Source organism: Bombina bombina, chromosome 1, assembly GCF_027579735.1.
Source record: "Bombina bombina isolate aBomBom1 chromosome 1, aBomBom1.pri, whole genome shotgun sequence".
NCBI lineage: Eukaryota > Metazoa > Chordata > Amphibia > Anura > Bombinatoridae > Bombina > Bombina bombina.
Window position 1 is genome coordinate 1,510,785,730 of NC_069499.1, and position 22,101 is coordinate 1,510,807,830.

The 22,101-nt window shown below is 40.6% G+C and overlaps 1 protein-coding gene across 1 annotated transcript in view; it reads left to right on the forward strand.

Annotated features, from left to right (window-relative positions):
- Nucleotides 1–22,101, forward strand: part of TEX2 (testis expressed 2) — a 487,045-nt gene that overhangs the window by 251,529 nt on the left and 213,415 nt on the right. The window contains exon 2 of the mRNA XM_053708096.1: nt 8,902–10,498. Coding sequence (XP_053564071.1) covers nt 8,927–10,498 — 1,572 coding nt within the window. The 5' untranslated portion in view covers nt 8,902–8,926. The remainder of the gene's footprint in view (nt 1–8,901; nt 10,499–22,101) is intronic.

The window sequence follows — 22,101 nt, forward strand, 5'->3', positions numbered from 1 at the left end:
CTTCTTTTGGTATCTTTATTTGAAAAGCAGGAATGTAAAGCTTAGGTGCTGGCCCATTTTTGGTTCAGTACCTGGGTAGCTCTGGCTGATTGGTGGCTAAATGTCAGCAAGCACTACCCAGGTGCTGATCAAAAATGGGCCAGCTGTTTAGCTTACATTCCTGCTTTTCAAATGAAGAGAACAAAGAAAAATTAATGATAGGAGTAAATTAGAAAGTTGCTTAAAATTGCCTGCTCGATCTGAATCATAAAAGCAAAAATGTGGGTTTCATATCACTTTAAGAAGGTAAAAAGCTCTGGAGAGTTTTATAGTAGCCCCTAGATAATCCTGGTTTAATTCTTTATAGAACTAGCCTCAAGATTATTATTTTTTTTGTGGGGGTGGGGGACATCTGCCATTCATTGCTAGACGGCCTTGATTGGCAGCCAGTGGGTCAAATTTCCCTGCCACACCATTCCAGTTTTAGAATCAATACACTTTAGTAATGCATTTTAACAATATGCAGATGCAATTCCTACGGGAATTCAGGCTCTAATCTTTCTAATATATCATTAAATAAAATGCATATATTTAAAGGGACATTAAAGTCGAAATTAAGTGTTCATACTTAATACATAAAATAAAAAAAAATAATAAAAATTTACTTCCATTGTTAAAGTGAAGGTCAATTTTCATGTGAAAGTTCCCGGCTATTAAAAAAACTATTAAAAACAAGGGCACTTTCATTCATGAAAATTGACATTTCAGCAGTTTTTTTTAAATATACTTACCTTTTCTTCTTGAAGCCGCTCCAGTGTCGCAAGCTCTTCATACGTCAGCAATGACGATTCCGACATCCTCCAATCACGGCTTCCCCCCCCGGGGTAATCATTGCCTGAGGCAATACCGTGATTGGAGGAAGCCGGTTTTGTCATTGCAGTGTAAGTAAACCAGGAAGAAGCAGGCAGGGCATCGTTTCAGAACGGCGATCCGGCGTTACAGAAAACTAGGTAAATATTTTTAAAATAAAAGGGAATGTTCAAGTAATCCAGTCACGTTTGTTACGTCAAATATAAGTAGCTGAACAAAAGCAGTAAGCTGAATTTCCTGAAATGATTTCTTTTCATAACATTATAGAAAGCTCAGGTAGATTTGTAACCTCAGACCTTAGACTTTATTGAAGAACGCACTTATCGAATTGACCAGTGAAGAAAATAAAAGCAGCAGTAAGCAGAATTTATACCACTAAGTAGCAAAACCGGAAAATATAATGTTCGAATCATAGCGTAATCATTGGAGATCCTTTTGAATTGATTTGTAAGTAGCATTTTATTTCAGTGTTTTCTTTGTGCATTGTTAATCATAAAATCATGTTGAATAATTTAAACATTTAAAAAAGTATTTAATAATAAACCACTTGTCACCAAAGGCACAGTATTTTTTATTTATTTATTGTCTTCTAAAAAGATAGAATTATAATAATCAGTGTTCTCCTGAGGACCTTTTTAATGGGCGCACCACCCCACTGATTCTACTGACCACCCACCCTAAATTTAGAATATTTGTTGTTTAAAAAGGTAGAAAATCCCTTTATTACCCATCCCCCAGTTTTGCATAACCAACACAGTTATAATAATATACTTTTTACCTCTGTGATTACCTTGTATCTAAGCCTCTGCAAACTGCCCCTTTATTTCAGTTCTTTTGACAGACTTGCATTTTTAACCAATCGGTGCCGACTCCTAGGAGCTTCACGTGCCTGAGCTCAATGTTATCTATGTGAAACACATGAACTAACACCCTCTAGTGGTGAAAAACTGTCAAAATGCTTTCAGATTAGAGGCGGCCTTCAAGGTCTAAGAAAGAAATATGAACCTTCTAGGTTTAGCTTTCAACTAAGAATACCAACAGAACAAAATTGGTAATAAAAGTAAATTGTAAAGTTGTTTACAATTACATGCCCTATTTAAATCATGAAAGTTTTTTTTTTTTACTTGACTGTACCTTTAAGAAAGTTGCATAAAATTGAATGCTCTATCTGATTTACTTCTATTATCACATTTTCTTAGTTTTTTTGTCATCCTTTGTTGAAAAGCAGGAAGGTAAGCTCAGGAGTGTGCACGTGTCTGCAGCACTATATGGCAGTAGTTTTACAAGAATGTTATACATTAGCAAGAGAGGGCAGCACTTTTTCCTGTCATGCAGTGCTCAAGATATGTGCACGCTACCTATCTAGATATCATTACAACAAAGAATAACAAGAGAACAAAGCAAATTTGATAATAGAAGTAAATTGGAAACTTTTTATAAAATTGTATTCTATAGCTGAATCATGAAAGAAAAATGTTGGGTTTCATGTACAATTAAGCCAATATTATGCTGCAATTAGCGAATATTACAATGTTTTATTGTACAGATTATCATTAAATACATTTGTTAAATTATGTAATTAATTTATGCCTTGGATAGCAAACAATATTATCATTTTACTAAGTATTACATTGCCCCACCCCAGATACTTTCTAATGGCAGCCGGCTGACACTGATGACCTTTTTATATTATGTTTTCAGCCATATTGATAAGTATGTTTCTTACACAAAATTGTAAAATGAAGATTTCTGTATACATTAGATCTGCGCACATGAGATTGTAGTCTGTGATATTGCTGTCAGGCACAGATGAATGTCATAACCGCGCATTGCAGACCTGTCTAGTAGTTAGATCTTCCCTACTTTTACATAATGCTGCCTTTGGGAATATTCTTAAAGAGACACTATTTTTTTTTCCCTTCTTTTTTTTCAAATTAAATTGCAGCATTGCCGTTTTTTAAAATTATTATGAGTGTAATGCATATTTAAAACTTGTGGGTGCCTTTTTAACTTACACAAAGGCTGCCTCTTCCCTAAGAATTGTTTTTGTTATTTTCATTGGTGGGAGGTATTATACTTAATCTATAAAGCGCCAACATATTCCGCAGCGCTGTCCATGGGTACAATTCATTTAAATAAAACAGTGATACAAAACTTGTAAGAGACTAAACGAAATTTGACAAACACATACGGGAGGAATGGAGGGCCCTATTCTTGTGGGAATTTACAATCTAGAAGAGTAGGCGGGTGACAAACGGGAGATGAGAACTGCAAGAGTGAGAATTATGTTAATACAGAGTTAGATGAGGGCAATTATTAGGTAATGGAATTAATTTGTTACTGAGTTGGGTGGAAGAATTCCTCAAACAAATTTTTTTTCGTGTCGTGTTTTAAATAAAGGCAGATTAGGGGAAAGTTTGACAGCGCGACGGATAGTGTTCCATAGGGTAGGTGCTGCACGAGAGACGTCCTGCAGTCTAACATGGGAAAAGGTGATGATAGAAGGTGCAAGGAACAGGTTGGATATTAGGGGGCGGGCTGGAGTATCTTGTTGATTAGTGAGTATAGTTAGTGGGGAGCGCTGTTGGTAAGGGCTTTGTAGGTCAGAGTGAGAATTTTAATTCAATTCTGCTGTGAATGGGGAGCCAATGAAGGGACTTGCAGAGAGGTGCAGCAGATACAGAGCAACAGGAACAGGTGGATTAGCCTGGCAGAGGCAGTCACGGTACAGCCAATCACAAGATGTATTGCCTGCCCCATACACAAAAACCTGAGCGCACATCAAGGCTCTGTTCTTGAAGCTATTACAAGTAAATGACAGGTTATAAAGCACTACAGCTCATGCCAAACTTGTAATTGATTTCTGATAGTCCCTAGAGAAGATCTTCTGGAATGTGTAAGTGAGTATATGCTTTAATGATACAATTTCATTGAAAAAAAAAAACATTTACAGTCTTTTTGAATCAATGTTTAAAAAAAAAAAAGTTTTGGAAACCCTGAACTAATATAGCAGATCTCTTTTTCAATAGCTGTAAAATAAGGCACTGAATCAGAGGGGCAGGTGTATTCTATGTAGCAAATACTAAAAAAAACCTCACTTCTGTTTATATGAACAAGAACTCTTCTGGTAGTTGCTATTTTCTATGATCAACTGTTTTATGAGGCAGTTCACTGCCCGTCATTGTACAAAAAAGTGTAATTCACATTGTGTTGCTGGTATTCTGAAATATATAACAGCGCTTCTGCAGCTAGTGTTTCCAAGGAAACAATTTGCTATGACAATGGGGGGAAAATACCATATAAGAAAACATACAGTGAGTAGTTTACTGACTGCACCTCTTTGTCTGAGTTACTAGCTATAGATCAGAGCCACTGGGTTTAGAAGGTAGGCTGGGATACTTTCCTCATCTTCCATCATGGATAAGTGATGAACACCATAATGATTTGACAATTTTTGTTGTTTCTTCCTTCTTATCAAATGTGTTAGGGTGAAAAGCATGTTCAAAAACAAATAAATAAATACAATTATTGCAAATTTTTTCTGAGAAGACAATTTTATTTCTTAGTCATTTTATTTACATATATATATATATATATATATATATATATATATATATATATATATATATATATATATATATATATATTATTTTCTTCTCCTTAAACGGGAAGAGTCCACGGCTGCATTCATTACTTTTGGAAATTCAGAACCTGGCCACCAGGAGGAGGCAAAGACACCCCAGCCAAAGGCTTAAATGCCTCCCCCACTCCCCTCATCCCCCAGTCATTCTTTGCCTTTCGTCACAGGAGGTTGGCAGAGAAGTGTTAGAAGATTGAAGATTGTCTCTTATGGAGGGTAGTACTCTTCTAAATGGGACTGGAGTTTTACGTAATCCTGTCAGCCTCTCAGTGAGAGCATGGATGAAGGTTAGAGTCCGGAGATGCAGGGAGAGTCTTTTTGCGACACCATCCCAACTCGTATTAACAGCTCCTAGGCAATCGGCGTTGACGAGTTTCGCTGACTGCCTTTATTCACTCAAGTCCATGTCAGAAGTGAGGCTATTATCTGTCACACTTGAAGGGCCGTGTTCCTGTTCCACGGCGTAGATTGTTTCATTTTATTTTGATATGTGAATGTAATGTTAACGAAAGAAGTCAGGGTCCCAGTGGGACTCCTTTATCTTATATAATCAAGGGTTAATATCTCCTGAGGGGGGTTATTGAACAGGGGGGGACTTTAGTTTATGTGATCCTGTCTGCTAATTTTTTGACTTACACATGGTGCACCTTGTGACTGGGTGGGGTAACATTGTATCTCCATTTCCGTACTCTGTCCGAGTGGCGACGGTGAGAGTCTGTTCGTTAGTTGTCTGGTTCACAGGAGGTGGTGAGTGCCCCAGCCATTGGGGGTGTAAGGTGTTTAGTGTTTGACCATAATTGCGATCTCCAAGTTATGGAGGATTCAGATTTTTTTTTTATAGACAATATCTCCGATTTGGAGTATATGTCTCGCGAAGAGTATGAAATGGCCCCGGTTATCCATGCCCATCAGTTATGTTCCAATTGCCTTTCTAGAGTACTCTCTTCCCCTGAATCAGGGAGCTTAGAGTGCGTTGAGCCATCTGCTCCCGAGGATGTCCTGTAAGGCGCGTGCCCCAGAACCTTCTTTTGCTATGCAAGCAGGTGTCCCTATGGCGTTACTCCTTCTCCGGAAGGCGGCTTGTTTCCTCCAGAGGTTACAGCACGGTTCTTTTTATGATACTGTCAGTGTTCTGTTAACCAGGGCCCAACGAGCGTGAGATCGCCTGATTCAGTTCGGCATTCTGGGGAAGCGATGGCCTCTGAGGCTTCAGGGGCCCCACCCTCGGACCGGGGTCATACATCATTCAGATGGGGGAACATTTAGCCTTCTGTTATAGACTAGCACGTCTTTGTGTCCTACAAAGGCATGTTTTGGCAGTGCTGGAGGATTTGAGTCCTAGTGGGCTGAGGGATCCTTGGTCTTCTGTGCCTGATGCCAAACTGTGTTCGTCGTATGGGGATGAAGCCAATCTCCTTGACGTCTGTTTTTCTTTTCTTAGTTAACGTGCCAATTCTCCTTGGGCGTTCACCCATGGGTGCTGCCTTCATTTTATTTGATCCGGTTAGGATGTGTTTGATTTGTTTTAAGAAGCTCATGTCTGTTATAATTTTCTGTTTTGGGAACGTTTCCTCTCTGGAACTGATACTTGCCATTTTGTGGTTGTGTAGGCACTTCCTCGGAAGTTGCGCATTACTATATAAAGACATAGTTATGTTTATAAATTATCGATCCCTGCGGTGGGCTTCAATTTTTCTTGGACCTTGGACACTTCCAGAGTGTTCTTGTTCTGGTCAGGCTCTAGCTGCTGTTCATGTCACCCATGTGGTGCCTGTGTGCTGGTTATCCTGTCAGGTGTTAGATGTTCACTTTGTCCTAATGTTGAGGGCTTGGATTCTGCTAAGACTTTATCGTGGCTTCCGGAGGTCCTTTGGACTAGGAACAGAAGTTCTCCATTCCCTTATAGTTTGGAGGTTTGGATGACCTCTGGACGTCTGGGGTACCCGTTTGGATGGCGATTTTCGTTTTCTCTCTTGGTATCTTCTGGATTTTTGTTCTTGTGGCCTAGTCGCAGTACCTCTCGTAGGTTGCTGGGGCAGGGGTTTGGGTTATTCCTGCTTTTCCCCCCAGCATTTTCCCCTGGTCAGCTTGTCTGCCAGGGGTCGTGAGGCTCCCATCGTTATTCCTCGTGCGGTACAGGGATTTCCGGGAGGCTGATCCTGTAAGGATCTTTGGAGATTGTTGTCTTCTCAACCTAAGGGCTGGTTTGGAGCCTGTCCCTTTTAATCACTGTGGTCTTTAAACTCTGGGGTGTCTAGCTCTTTTGGGCTTGCAAGCAGAGGGTGCTGGGTTCAGATCCACCTCTGGGTGCTGCTTGCAATCTTCTTAGGCCTGTTAAGATGTCTTTTTAGGCTCTTTGGTTTGAGTCTATTGCGAGTCCAATGTCCGAGGACATTGGGATGTGGGGTGCACTGCCCAGGGTCTACTCCTCTGTATAAGGCAGCTTGATGGTTCCTCAGGGGGTTAGATCATTCGGCCGGTCCCGGTTTCTGGGGGTTTGGCTTATGGCCATGTCTCTTGCCTGAGGTTTCAGGGGTCCGGATTCTGGATTCGATCCTGGGCGGTTCAGTTTCAACCCTTAGGTTTTGGAACATCCGCTTGTCCCTTCAGGGTGGTTGGTTTTGTCTCTAATGGGAGAATTGGTAACTGCCTGACGGTTAGTTTAACTGTCTCTCAGGCAGGATCCTACATTTGACGTCAGGGGCAGCTATTGCACCTTGATGTGGGCTCGTGGTTGTTTGTATTTACTAAGCTGGCGATAATGGCCGAATGGTCTCTTTTCATTTGGTATGGTTTTAGCGTTTCTCTACATCCTCTTCTCCACGCCTATGGCTGGGGATGCGGTTCCTTTGAGTTTGCCTTTTTTGGGGGAGATTTTGAAAGTATCACAGTATCCGTTGAGGCCCCGATGGTCCTTATCTACTCGTTTCCGAGGGGTTCTTCCCTTCCTTGCATACACAAGGTCATGGGGCTGGATTCTGGTACTAGGATGCTGTAGTTCAGTGCCCTATCTTCATTTTTAGGAGTGTTTCTTCTTTAGGGAAGGTAGCTGTGTAGGGGTTCTGGAACCCGAAAACACGTAGTAGCATGCCAGATTTAAGTAACGCTCAGAGTTGTTCTCCCATAGGTTTAGTTTCCTCTTAGGCCCCTCTTTTCTATTCCTGTTGAGTCTTGACCGTGTACTTTCAGTTGATTCTGTTCTCCTTCTTTCGGTGGGGGGTTCTCGGTGTCCATCCCTCCACTGGTTGCTTTTGCTGCTGGTGTTGGACGCTCTCTAGGGTCCGGATTTTTCCTGGATGGGAGTTGCCGATATTTCTCTGTGGGATGGTGTCCCACGATGGCATAGGTTCAGCTTTGCTGCCTTGAGACTGGACTTGTTCAGAGGTGGCTCTGTGTTCTCACAGAGAGCCTTTTTATCTGCTAGGACAGTTAGCCTATGTTTGACTAGTTTAGCGGTTGTGTCGGCTAGACTATGGCATAGTGGTTTGCTCACGGCTTCCTTGGAGCACCATAAATTTATATGGTGCTGTGCCATGGATCTGAGGGTGGAGTTTCTCTTTGGTCCTTGTCCTTCTAGGGAGTTGATTTCCCTTGGCGGTGGTCTTGTAGCATCCTTTGGTTTGCTTTAGTCTTTTTGAGGTTTCTTCTTACCCTTGTTGGTATTCCTTTTGGATCTCTTATTGGGTCCTCTGTTCTCCCCCTCGGGGATAGAGGGAGATTCTCTTTCTTCGGGTCAAGGGGTACATTTTGTGGGAGCCGAGAGCCACGGTGCTTGGCTCCTCAGAGGACTTTGTGCTCAGTGGGCTCTAGGGATTCTGAGTGGTCTCTAGCAGGCTTGCAGGTTGTTTAACTGATGGGCAGTTACTTGGTCCTTTCAGTTTTTTTCCCCTTGATACAGTTTTTTATCGGGTGTTTGTTATTTTCAGGCTGTGGTGCCCTTTATTTGGATTCATTGTCCTCTATAGCTTGGTTATTGTTTTCCCAAAAGTAATGAATGCAGCAGTGGACTCTTCTCGTTTAAGAAGAAAAACTTAAATTATGCTTACCTAATAATTTTCTTTTCTTCTGACGGGAAGAGTCCACAGCTCCCCATCTGCGTTTTATCTATGGGGCGGCCGTATTTTTTTGTTCTTCTGGCACCTTTTTCACCCTGATATTTCTCCTAACTGTTCCTTGTTCCCTTGGCAGAATGACTGGGGGATAAGGGAAGTGGGGGAGGTATTTAAGACTTTGGCTGCGGTGTCTTTGCCTTTTCGTGGTAGCAAGGTTCTGAATTCCCAAAAGTAATGAATACAGCTGTGGACTCTTCCCGTTAGAAGAAAAGAAAATTATCAGGTAAGCATAATTTAAGTTACATATGTAATATGATGGGAAAATCAATTCAATAACCAACATACTGTGCTTTTTCGCAGATCCTGACAAACCTTTAAGACTGCAATGACAAGTCTGGACAATAGCCATGCAGAGAAAACACAGCAAGCCTCTTCCAAACAGTCTGCACCAAAGGTGCAGGTCCAGAGATCTGTCTCCCGAGAAACCATCACCATTCACTTCTCGGCTTTTGGGAAGGAAGAGGAAGAGGAGGAAGAAGAATTTAAGGAGCCACTTGATGAAGAGCTGGATGACCAAAGCATTGTAACCGCAGAAGAAGCAAAGGAAGACCTTGACCTTGAACCCAGTTCTGATTTGATTTCTGGTCCTGCTACATCACTCAAAATGGCAGTGACACAGTCTTCATCTTTACCAACATCATCTTCAGCTAAGCCAACTGTAAACACTGCCCTGGCCATCGAAACACCTCCTGCGTCAAAGACAAGTAGCACAGTTCCAGTAACACTGTCCTCACAAACTTGTCCTGTGGCAAATGCATCCTCATCCACAGAACAGAAAACATCATCAGTCTCTTCCCCATCCAGATCTACTGCTTCTTCTAGTGGTGCATCAGTACCCGCTATTGCCAACCCAAAACCTCTTCAGACTTTAGTTAAGTCCCTCTCGACAGAGGTCGAGACAAAAGAACCAACACCGCCTGTACGGCATAGAAACTTAATGAAAACTCTAGTAAAATCTTTGTCGTCCGATACTTCTAAACAGGATTCCGAGGCTGTGTCATACAAACCACCTGACTCAAAATTAAACTTACATTTGTTTAAGCAGTTTACTCAACCTCGTGGTACTGGTGGGGATTCCAAAACTGCTCCTTCGTCGCCCATAACCTCCCCTTCAGATGGCCGCTACTTTTTTAGGGTAACAGAGGTAGAAGCAAGAATTGAAGACACTAAGAGACGCCTCTCAGAGGTTATATATGAACCTTTACAGCTTCTAAGCAAAATTATGGGCGATGAATCGTCAAGCTACAGGCCCAAAGCCTTATCTTCAAGTGCTTCAGAGCTCACAAACCTTTCCAGCTTGAACGGACATTTAGAAAGCAATAACAATTATAGCATAAAAGAGGAAGAAGGAGATTCTGAAAATGATTATTGTATTGGTGATCCTGTAAAGGATGAGAAGTTGAAAACTCCGGAAGAACATTTGAAGGATATAGATTGTAAAGTCTCACAGCTTTCAAAAGACACGGACTTCAGGACATCAGCTTTGGAACTTGAGAAATGCTCTTTATCTGCATTGGCAAGTAAAGAGGATGAAGAGTTCACTGAACTGTATTCAGAAGACTTTGAATTTGATGAGGATAATGTTGAACATGTAGATAGCCCTGACGAACATAACAGAAATGGTACATTTTCTGAACAAGAAGTAGACTTGGTGAAAAAAACTAGTATACCCGTGAAAACATTATACTTTTTAGTTTTATTTGTATATGGTTACCATATACTTCCCCTCCCAAGTTATATAGATGGACTTTGTTTGGGAGTTGCCTTTGGATTTATGTTTGCTCTCAGTATAATTTGGCTTTTTTCATCTCCACGTTCTCACCAATCTAAACTTTATCAACGTCAAGAACTGTTGAACCTGGAACCTTTGCAAATTGATGAACCTGAAATATTGAAGGTATGTTCCTTATTTTAAAGTTACATTTTAGTACATTTGTTTTATATATTATAATTTCTATTTGCTGGATATTTCAGTGATAATTCACATTTTTTGGTGCTTGTATCTGTAGAATTTGTTTTTGTGGGTCCTCTCAATTTAATTTAAGCTAAGTGTTGAAAATAAAAGCTTCTTTTCCCTTTCTCTTAATATTAAAAATGATTATCCACACCTACAGCAAGCAGATGCACTGATCGTAATGAATTTTGCTGAGCAGATCAGTAGCGAAACTAAACACTAGAGGTCCCTGGTCCAAAAAAATGTTTTTGGGCCCCCAATGGTAACTCAGTAATAAGCCATAGTATCAATTTACGTTCTTCCCTGTATAATGGTACACTAACAATGAGCATGGTTCACTTTGAAATGATACAAGTTTTCGCCACAGAAAATAATGCCAGCCTGGTGGCATTATAAAGTAGCCGGGTTGGGGACGGTATAATACTTTCTAATATTTATAACATTCATTGCTATCCAAAGCACAAAATAAATGCATCATTTAACATAAATGTATTTAATGATATTTTATCCAATATACAATGACATTTTTAAATATTAGCTAATTTTAGATTAAAGGGACAGTCTACTCCAGTCTACTCTATTATTGTTTAAAATGATAGATAATCCCTTTATTACCCATTCCCCAGTTGTCATTACCAACACGGTTATAATAATATGCTTTTTACCTCTTTGATTACTTTGATTCTAAACCTCTGCAGATTTCCCCCTTATTTCAGTTCTGACTCATAAAAAAATGCCACGAGAGTTAGCACAATGTTATCTATATGGCCTACATGAGCTAGCGCTGTCTAGCTGTGTCACTGAGATAAGAGGCGGCCTTCAAGGGCTTAGAAATGATCAAATGAGCCTACCTAGGTTTAGCTTTCAACAAAGAATACCAAGAGATAATAGGAGTAAATTAGAAAGTTGCTTAAAATTGCATGCTCTATCTGAATCATGAAAGAAAAATTTGGGTTTCATTTCTCTTTAAGACTTGGCTGATATGTTATTCTAGAGTAGAGCAACATAAATGTCTTGTAATTACAAGGTGCCTACTGTCCCTTCTTAAGGACAGCAGAACAATTATTATTTTTCTAACAAAATTACAGTTTTAAAACATTGATTTTGCATCTTCTGCAATCACGTCTTAGTTTATAAGTTGAAATGGTCTTCCTTCTCTAAAACTAGTAAATATTAATGGTGTGTGTTTTTTGTGTATGCTGTTGATTCTTTTGCCTACGTTGTTAAAGAGGTGGAAAAGTCAAGATTGAAATGAGCATTGTTGCATTTACATTTTAAATAGAAGCAATTTTCAAAATGCTTCTAGTAAAAGTTATTACTGTTTTCAGTGGCATACGCACATATGCAGAGAGTTCCCCGTGCATTCAAATACCACACCTTCTAAGATAGACGCTGTTGCTTGTATTAAACTAATTGAGTCTTTACTCACCACTGCCTGCTCTCGGAGAAGTTGTGGTGTTTGGATTTGCACGGATACTTTGTGTGTTGCACTGAAACGTGAATAAATTTGGCATTAAAAATAGTCGAATGCCGCTGCCTGCGGCCGTATTTGGCATTCATTTAGTAAAAAGATGACAATAGCGAATATTAAACCATGCCTATGTATCCGCATTTAAGGAATAAATTGCAAAAAGTAAACTAGAAATAAATGTTTTATAAGAATTTAATGTGGACATTTTGATTGGTTTGCAATCCAGATTTTTTTTATCTCCTTAGCTGTGACCAAGGAAACAATATAAATGAGTTCCTGCACTGATTAAGGGGACATGATACTCAAATGTTGAAGCATTGAAAGTGATGCAGTATAGCTGTAAAAATCTGACTAGAAAATGTCACCTAAGCATCTCTATGTGCAAAAGGGAACATATTTTACCTCAAAATGTCCTCAGTTGACACATCTTATTGTAAGAGGATTTTGAACAGCCAGGGCTTGCAAGAGAGCGCACATCATATTATTTCTCTCTGTGGTTTATTATAAAATCTCGCAAGATTTCAGTGAAATCTCATGAGATCATTAAAGCAAAGTACTGATGAAACTGATTGGCTGCTTCTTTTTTTTCAACATACAGCTGACAGTAGCAGAATATATAGTTCACAGAACACTTATTAATATGAGGTGAAGAAAGTTTGAGGTAAAATATCTTCCTTTTTTACATTGAGATGTTCAGGTGACATTGTCTTGTCAACTTTTATGCTGCATCATTTTAAAATGATTTAGCATATGGGTATCATGTTTTAAAGTGTAGTCTTATGTCTGATAGCAACATTTGTGTATAATTTCCTCTTAAAAGGAAAGAAAAGTCCAAATGAAACTTTCATGATTCGGAAAGAGCATATAAAAAATATATATATATATATATATACTTCTATTAGCAAATTTACTTTGTTCTACTTTTGTTGAAAATCATACCTAGGTAGGCTTAGGAGGAGCTATGCACTACTGGGAGCTAGCTGGGGATTGATGGTTCCAGATCTACTCTACTGTACAGGTATGAAAAATGCTGTAAAATAAGAATGCTTTCGAAAATGCTTTTAAAAACAGAAGTGTTAATAGTTTGTTTTTAAATCAATTAACAAAATTCAAACCGTGAACAGAAGAAAAATCCCTAAATTGAATCTATATTTAGTGTGACAGTATCAATTCTTCTAGGTACACTCGCACAGTTTTTTTGTGTGTGTTTTTTTAAGGAACTCTTGGAGAACTAACCACAGTTCTTGTGGGGATTTAGACAGCCTCAGTTGCTTCTGTTTCTTCATGTAATCCCAGACAGACTCGATGTTGAGATCAGGGTTCTGTGGCGGCTATACTGTCATGTTCAGGACTCCTTATTCTCGTTTATGCTGAAGACCATTCTTAATTAATTTGGCTGTATGTTTTGAGGTTGTTGTCATGCTGCAGAATACATTTTGGCCTATCAGATGGCTCCCTGACGGTATTGCATGATGGAAAAGCATCTTACTGTACTTGGAGACCATTAATTCTGACCAAATAAATCCCCATCTTATTTGCAAAAATTCAGCCCAAAATTGCAAGGAACCTCTCATTTTTTACCGCTCTCCAGCCCTTCGGTGAACAAACTGCCCACTGCTACAGCCAAATATTGTCCAGAGCTCCTTCAGCAATTTTTTTGGCACCACAGTTCCTGTGTTTGCGTGCACAATTGAATCACTTGGCCTTGTTTCACGTCAGAGGTATAGAGTATTTGCTGCAAGTCCTCCATAAAGACCACTGCTGAACAGACTTCTCTGCACAGTAGATAGGTGTACTAGGTGTGCCAATTCCTAGCTTATTGCACTTCTGGACATCTTCCAATAGAGGAGTTAAGCATGACCATCTGCTGTGCTAAGTTTCTTGGGCCGGGCACTGCGTCTACAGTCCTAACATTGTCTGTTTGTTTATTTGTGCTTCTTCAGAAGAGCTTGGACATCACATCTAGAAACCCCTGTGTGTCCTGAAATCTCTTTTTGGGAGAGACCTTGCTGATGCAGTAACACTACCTTGTGTCTTGTTGCTCATTATGGTATCAGTACCATGGTGTAGGACTTTTGACATTAAACTGTCTTCAGCAACCTCTCCTTATTAGCACAGTTTGACAGTTCCTCACCTAATTTTATTTCTCCTACATAGCTGTTTTTGTTTCAGTTAATGATTATGTATCAACCTACACATTAAATTGTTGCAGCTGTATGGTTTAATAAGTATAATCATGCACCTGACTATATGTACAACAAAATTACTGACTTGCACAAATGTGCCTAGAGGAATTTATGCTGTCTTAAAGGCAAATGGTGGTCATACCAAATATTGATTTGATTTAGGTTTCTTTCATGTAATTAGCAAGAGTCCATGAGCTAGTGACGTATGGGATATACATTCCTACCAGGAGGGGCAAAGTTTCCCAAACCTCAAAATGCCTATAAATACACCCCTCACCACACCCACAATTCAGTTTTACAAACTTTGCCTCCTATGGAGGTGGTGAAGTAAGTTTGTGCTAGATTCTACGTTGATATGCGCTCCGCAGCAAGTTGGAGCCCGGTTTTCCTCTCAGCGTGCAGTGAATGTCAGAGGGATGTGAGGAGAGTATTGCCTATTTGAATGCAGTGATCTCCTTCTACGGGGTCTATTTCATAGGTTCTCTGTTATCGGTCGTAGAGATTCAGCTCTTACCTCCCTTTTCAGATCGACGATATACTCTTATTTATATACCATTACCTCTGCTGATTCTCGTTTCAGTACTGGTTTGGCTTTCTACAAACATGTAGATGAGTGTCCTGGGGTAAGTAAATCTTATTTTCTGTGACACTCTAAGCTATGGTTGGGCACTTTGTTTATAAAGTTCTAAATATATGTATTCAAACATTTATTTGCCTTGACTCAGAATGTTCAACATTCCTTATTTTCAGACAGTCAGTTTCATATTTGGGATAATGCATTTGAATTAATCATTTTTTCTTACCTTCAAAAATTTGACTCTTTTTTCCCTGTGGGCTGTTAGGCTCGCGGGGGCTGAAAATGCTTCATTTTTTTGACGTTATTTTGCGCCAAAAATGTCGGTGTTCCGGAAGTGGCGTCATTTTTGGCGCCAAAAGCATTTAGGCGCCAAATAATGTGGGCGTCTTATTTGGCGCTAAAAAATTTGGGCGTCGCTTTTGTCTCCACATTATTTAAGTCTCATTTCTTCTGTTAAGTGTGATCAGTCCACGGGTCATCATTACTTCTGGGATATTAACTGCTCCCCTACAGGAAGTGCAAGAGGATTCACCCAGCAGAGCTGCATATAGCTCCTCCCCTCTACGTCACTCCCAGTCATTCTCTTGCACCCAGCAACTAGATAGGTCGTGTGAGAGGACTATGGTGATTATACTTAGTTTTATATCTTCAATCAAAAGTTTGTTATTTTAAAATAGCACCGGAGTGTGTTATTACCTCTCTGGCAGAGTTTGAGGAAGAATCTACCAGAGTTTTGCTATGATTTTAGCCGGAGTAGTTAAGATCATATTGCTGTTCTCGGCCATCTGAGGAGTGAGGTAAACTTCAGATCAGGGGACAGCGGGCAGATGAATCTGCATAGAGGTATGTAGCAGTTTTTATTTTCTGACAATGGAATTGATGAGAAAATCCTGCCATACCGATATAATGTCATGTATGTATACTTTACACTTCAGTATTCTGGGAGAATGGTACTTCACTAGAATTACACTGTAAGAAAGACATAAAGCTGTTTAATAACTAGAGATTATGTTTAACGTTTTTGCTGGAATGTAAAATCGTTTTCATTTGCTGAGGTACTGAGTGAATAAATGTTTGGGCACCATTTTTCCACTTGGCAGTTGCTTAAATCTGTTTTTTCTGTCAGTTTCTGTTCTCCCTCACTGCTGTGTGTGTGGGGGAGGGGCGCTTTTACTATGCATCAAATATTTCAGTCAGCAACTCATTGTATTCCCTGCATGATCTGGTTCATCTCTACAGAGCTCAGGGGTCTTCAAAACTTATTTTGAGGGAGGTAATTTCTCTCAGCAGAGCTGTGAGAATTATAGTTTGACTGAAATAAAAACTTTTATTCTGTAATTTGTTTCCTGCTTTCAGAAATTGTTATCTTTGCTAATGGGATTAAACCTTTGCTAAAGTTGTGTTGTTTACAAGGATTGAGGCTATAACTGTTTCAATTTATTAATTTTTAACTGTCATAGATCTTCTGTGCTTCTTAAAGGCACAGTACGTTTTAATATTATTCTATTTGAATTGTATTTCCAAGTTGCAAGTTTATTTGCTAGTGTGTTAAACATGTCTGATTCAGAGGAAGATACCTGTGTCATTTTTGCAATGCCAAAGTGGAGCCCAATAGAAATTTATGTACTAACTGTATTGATGCTACTTTAAATAAAAATCAATCTGTACAAATTGAACAAATTTCACCAAACAACGAGGGGAGAGTTATGCCGACTAACTCGCCTCACGTGTCAGTACCTACATCTCCCGCTCAGAGGGAGGTGCGTGATATTGTAGCGCCGAGTACAGCTGGGCGGCCATTACAAATCACATTACAGGATATGGCTACTGTTATGACTGAAGTTTTGGCTAAATTACCAGAACTAAAAGGTAAGCGTGATCACTCTGGGGTGAGAACAGAGTGCGCTGATAATATTAGGGCCATGTCAGACACTGCGTCACAGGTGGCAGAACATGAGGACGGAGAACTTCATTCTGTGGGTGACGGTTCTGATCCAAACAGACTGGATTCAGATATTTCAAATTTTAAATTTAAACTGGAAAACCTCTGTGTATTACTAGGGGAGGTGTTAGCGGCTCTGAATGATTGTAACACAGTTGCAATACCAGAGAAAATGTGTAGGTTGGATAAATATTTTGCGGTACCGACGAGTACTGAGGTTTTTCCTATACCTAAGAGACTTACTGAAATTGTTACTAAGGAGTGGGATAGACCCGGTGTGCCGTTCTCACCCCCTCCGATATTTAGAAAAATGTTTCCAATAGACGCCACCACAAGGGACTTATGGCAAACGGTCCCTAAGGTGGAGGGAGCAGTTTCTACTTTAGCTAAGCGTACCACTATCCCGGTGGAGGATAGCTGTGCTTTTTCAGATCCAATGGATAAAAAGTTAGAGGGTTACCTTAAGAAAATGTTTGTTCAACAAGGTTTTATATTGCAACCCCTTGCATGCATTGCGCCGATCACGGCTGCAGCGGCATTCTGGATTGAGTCTCTGGAAGAGAACATTGGTTCAGCTACTCTGGACGACATTACGGACAGGCTTAGAGTCCTTAAACTAGCTAATTCATTCATTTCGGAGGCCGTAGTACATCTTACTAAACTTACGGCGAAGAATTCAGGATTCGCCATTCAGGCACGCAGGGCGCTGTGGCTAAAATCATGGTCAGCTGATGTTACTTCTAAGTCTAAATTGCTTAATATACCTTTCAAAGGGCAGACCTTATTCGGGCCCGGGTTGAAAGAGATTATCGCTGACATTACAGGAGGTAAAGGCCATGCCCTGCCTCAGGACAAAGCCAAAGCCAAGACTAGACAGTCTAGTTTTCGTTCCTTTCGTAATTTCAAAGCAGGAGCAGCATCAACTTCCTCTGCACCAAAACAGGAAGGAGCTGTTGCTCGCTACAGACAAGGCTTGAAACCTAACCAGTCCTGGAACAAGGGCAAGCAGACTAGGAAACCTGCTGCTGCCCCCAAAACAGCATGAATTGAGATCGGATCTAGTGGGGGGCAGACTTTCTCTCTTCGCCCAGGCTTGGGCAAGAGATGTTCAGGATCCCTGGGCGCTAGAGATAATATCTCAGGGATACCTTCTGGACTTCAAATACTCTCCTCCAAGAGAGAGATTTCATCTGTCAAGATTGTCAACAATCCAGACAAAGAAAGAGGCTTTTCTACGCTGCGTACAAGAGCTCTTGTTAATGGGAGTAATCCATCCAGTTCCACGATCGGAACAGGGACAGGGGTTTTACTCAAATCTGTTTGTGGTTCCCAAAAAAGAGGGAATTTTCAGACCAATCCTGGACTTAAAGATCCTAAACAAATTCCTAAGAGTTCCATCGTTCAAGATGGAGACTATTCGGACAATTTTACCTATGATCCGAGAGGGTCAGTACATGACCACTGTAGATTTAAAAGATGCTTACCTGCACATACCGATTCACAAAGATCATTACCGGTACCTAAGGTTTGCCTTCCTAGACAGGCATTACCAGTTTGTGGCTCTTCCATTCGGATTGGCTACAGCGCCAAGAATCTTCACAAAGGTTCTGGGTGCTCTTCTGGCGGTACTAAGACCGCGGGGAATCTCGGTAGCTCCATACCTAGACGACATTCTGATACAAGCTTCAAGCTTTCAAACTGCCAAATCTCATACAGAGTTAGTGCTGGCATTTCTAAGGTCACATGGATGGAATGTGAACGAAAAGAAAAGTTCACTCGTTCCACTCACAAGAGTTCCCTTCCTGGGGACTCTTATAGATTCTGTAGAAATGAAGATTTACCTGACAGAGGACAGGCTATCAAGACTTCAAAGTGCTTGCCGCACTCTTCATTCCATTCAACACCCGTCAGTGGCTCAATGTATGGAGGTAATCGGCTTAATGGTAGCGGCAATGGACATAGTACCCTTTGCACGCTTACACCTCAGACCACTGCAACTGTGCATGCTAGGTCAGTGGAATGGGGATTACTCAGACTTATCCCCTTCTCTGAATCTGGATCAAGAGACCAGAAATTCTCTTCTATGGTGGCTTTCTCGGCCACACCTGTCCAGGGGGATGCCATTCAGCAGACCAGACTGGACAATTGTAACAACAGACGCCAGCCTTCTAGGTTGGGGTGCCGTCTGGAATTCCCTGAAGGCTCAGGGACTATGGAGTCAGGAGGAGAGTCTCCTGCCAATAAACATTCTGGAATTGAGAGCAGTTCTCAATGCCCTCCTGGCTTGGCCCCAGTTGACAACTCGGGGGTTCATCAGGTTTCAGTCGAACAACATCACGACTGTAGCTTACATCAACCATCAGGGAGGGACAAGAAGCTCCCTAGCTATGATGGAAGTATCAAAGATAATTCGCTGGGCAGAGTCTCACTCTTGCCACCTGTCAGCAATCCACATCCCGGGAGTGGAGAACTGGGAGGCGGATTTCTTAAGTCGTCAGACTTTTCTTCCGGGGGAGTGGGAACTTCATCCGGAGGTCTTTGCCCAAATACTTCGACGTTGGGGCAAACCAGAGATAGATCTCATGGCGTCTCTACAGAACGCCAAGCTTCCTCGTTACGGGTCCAGATCCAGGGATCCAGGAGCAGTCCTGATAGATGCTCTGACAGCACCTTGGGACTTCAGGATGGCTTACGTGTTTCCACCCTTCCCGTTGCTTCCTCGATTGATAGCCAGAATCAAACAAGAGAGAGCATCAGTGATTCTAATAGCACCTGCGTGGCCACGCAGGACTTGGTATGCAGACCTGGTGGACATGTCATCCTGTCCGCCTTGGTCTCTACCTCTGAAACAGGACCTTCTGATACAGGGTCCCTTCAAACATCAAAATCTAACTTCTCTGAAGCTGACTGCTTGGAAATTGAACGCTTAATTTTATCAAGACGTGGGTTTTCTGAGTCAGTTATTAGTACCTTAATACAGACTAGGAAACCTGTTACCAGAAAGATTTACCATAAGATATGGCGTAAATACCTACATTGGTGTGAATCCAAAGGTTACTCTTGGAGTAAGGTTAGGATTCCTAGGATATTGTCTTTTCTACAAGAAGGTTTAGAAAAGGGTTTATCTGCTAGTTCATTAAAGGGACAGATCTCAGCTCTGTCCATTCTGTTACACAAACGTCTGTCAGAAGTTCCTGACGTCCAGGCTTTTTGTCAGGCTTTGGCCAGGATTAAGCCTGTGTTTAAAACTGTTGCTCCACCATGGAGTTTAAACCTTGTTCTTAATGTTTTACAGGGCGTTCCGTTTGAACCCCTTCATTCCATTGATATAAAGTTGTTATCTTGGAAAGTTCTATTTTTAATGGCTATTTCCTCGGCTCGAAGAGTCTCTGAATTATCAGCCTTACATTGTGATTCTCCTTATTTGATTTTTCATTCGGATAAGGTAGTCCTGCGTACTAAACCTGGGTTCTTACCTAAGGTAGTTACTAACAGGAATATCAATCAAGAGATTGTTGTTCCTTCTTTATGCCCAAATCCTTCTTCAAAGAAGGAACGTCTACTGCACAACCTGGATGTAGTCCGGGCTCTAAAATTTTACTTGCAGGCAACTAAGGAATTCCGACAAACGTCTTCTCTGTTTGTCATTTACTCTGGGCAGAGGAGAGGTCAAAAAGCTTCCGCTACCTCTCTTTCTTTTTGGCTTCGTAGCATAATTCGTTTAGCTTATGAGACTGCTGGACAGCAGCCCCCTGAAAGAATTACAGCTCATTCTACTAGAGCTGTGGCTTCCACTTGGGCCTTCAAGAATGAGGCCTCTGTTGAACAGATTTGCAAGGCTGCAACTTGGTCTTCGCTTCATACTTTTTCCAAATTTTCCAAATTTGACACCTTTGCTTCATCGGAGGCTATTTTTGGGAGAAAGGTTCTTCAGGCAGTGGTTCCTTCTGTATAAAGAGTCTGCCTATCCCTCCCGTCATCCGTGTACTTTTGCTTTGGTATTGGTATCCCAGAAGTAATGATGACCCGTGGACTGATCACACTTAACAGAAGAAAACATAATTTATGCTTACCTGATAAATTCCTTTCTTCTGTAGTGTGATCAGTCCACGGCCCGCCCTATTTTTAAGGCAGGTAAATATTTTTTAATTTATACTCCAGTCACCACTTCACCCTTGGCTTTTCCTTTCTCGTTGGTCCTTGGTCGAATGACTGGGAGTGACGTAGAGGGGAGGAGCTATATGCAGCTCTGCTGGGTGAATCCTCTTGCACTTCCTGTAGGGGAGCAGTTAATATCCCAGAAGTAATGATGACCCGTGGACTGATCACACTACAGAAGAAAGGAATTTATCAGGTAAGCATAAATTATGTTTTTTCATTGCTTCTGTTTGCTAGAAGCTTGTTCTTTGGCATTTTTTCCCATTCCTGAAACTGTCATTTAAGGAATTTGATCAATTTTGCTTTATATGTTGTTTTTTCTCTTACATATTGCAAGATGTCTCACGTTGCATCTGAGTCAGAAGATACTTCAGGAAAATCGCTGTCTAGTGCTGGATCTACCAAAGCTAAGTGTATCTGCTGTAAACTTTTGGTAGCTATTCCTCCGGCTGTTGTTTGTATTAATTGTCATGACAAACTTGTTAATGCAGATAATATTTCCTTTAGTAAAGTACCATTGCCTGTTGCAGTTCCTTCAACATCTAAGGTGCAGAATGTTCCTGATAACATAAGAGATTTTGTTTCTGAATCCATCAAGAAGGCTATGTCTGTTATTTCTCCTTCTAGTAAACATAAAAAATCTTTTAAAACTTCTCTCCCTACAGATGAATTTTTAAATGAACATCATCATTCTGATGACTCTTCTGGTTCAGAGGATTCTGTCTCAGAGATTGATGCTGATAAATCTTCATATTTATTTAAAATGGAATTTATTCGTTCTTTACTTAAAGAAGTACTAATTGCTTTAGAAATAGAGGATTCTGGTCCTCTTTATACTAATTCTAAACGTTTGGATAAGGTATTTAAATCTCCTGTGGTTATTCCAGAAGTTTTTCCTGTTCCTAATGCTATTTCTGAAGTAATTTCCAAAGAATGGGATAAATTGGGTAATTCATTTACTCCTTCTAAACGTTTTAAGCAATTATATCCTGTGCCGTCTGACAGATTAGAATTTTGGGACAAAATCCCTAAAGTTGATGGGGCTATTTCTACCCTTGCTAAACGTACTACTATTCCTATGTCAGATGGTACTTCGTTTAAGGATCCTTTAGATAGGAAAATTGAATCCTTTCTAAGAAAAGCTTATCTGTGTTCAGGTAATCTTCTTAGACCTGCTATATCATTGGCTGATGTTGCTGCAGCTTCAACTTT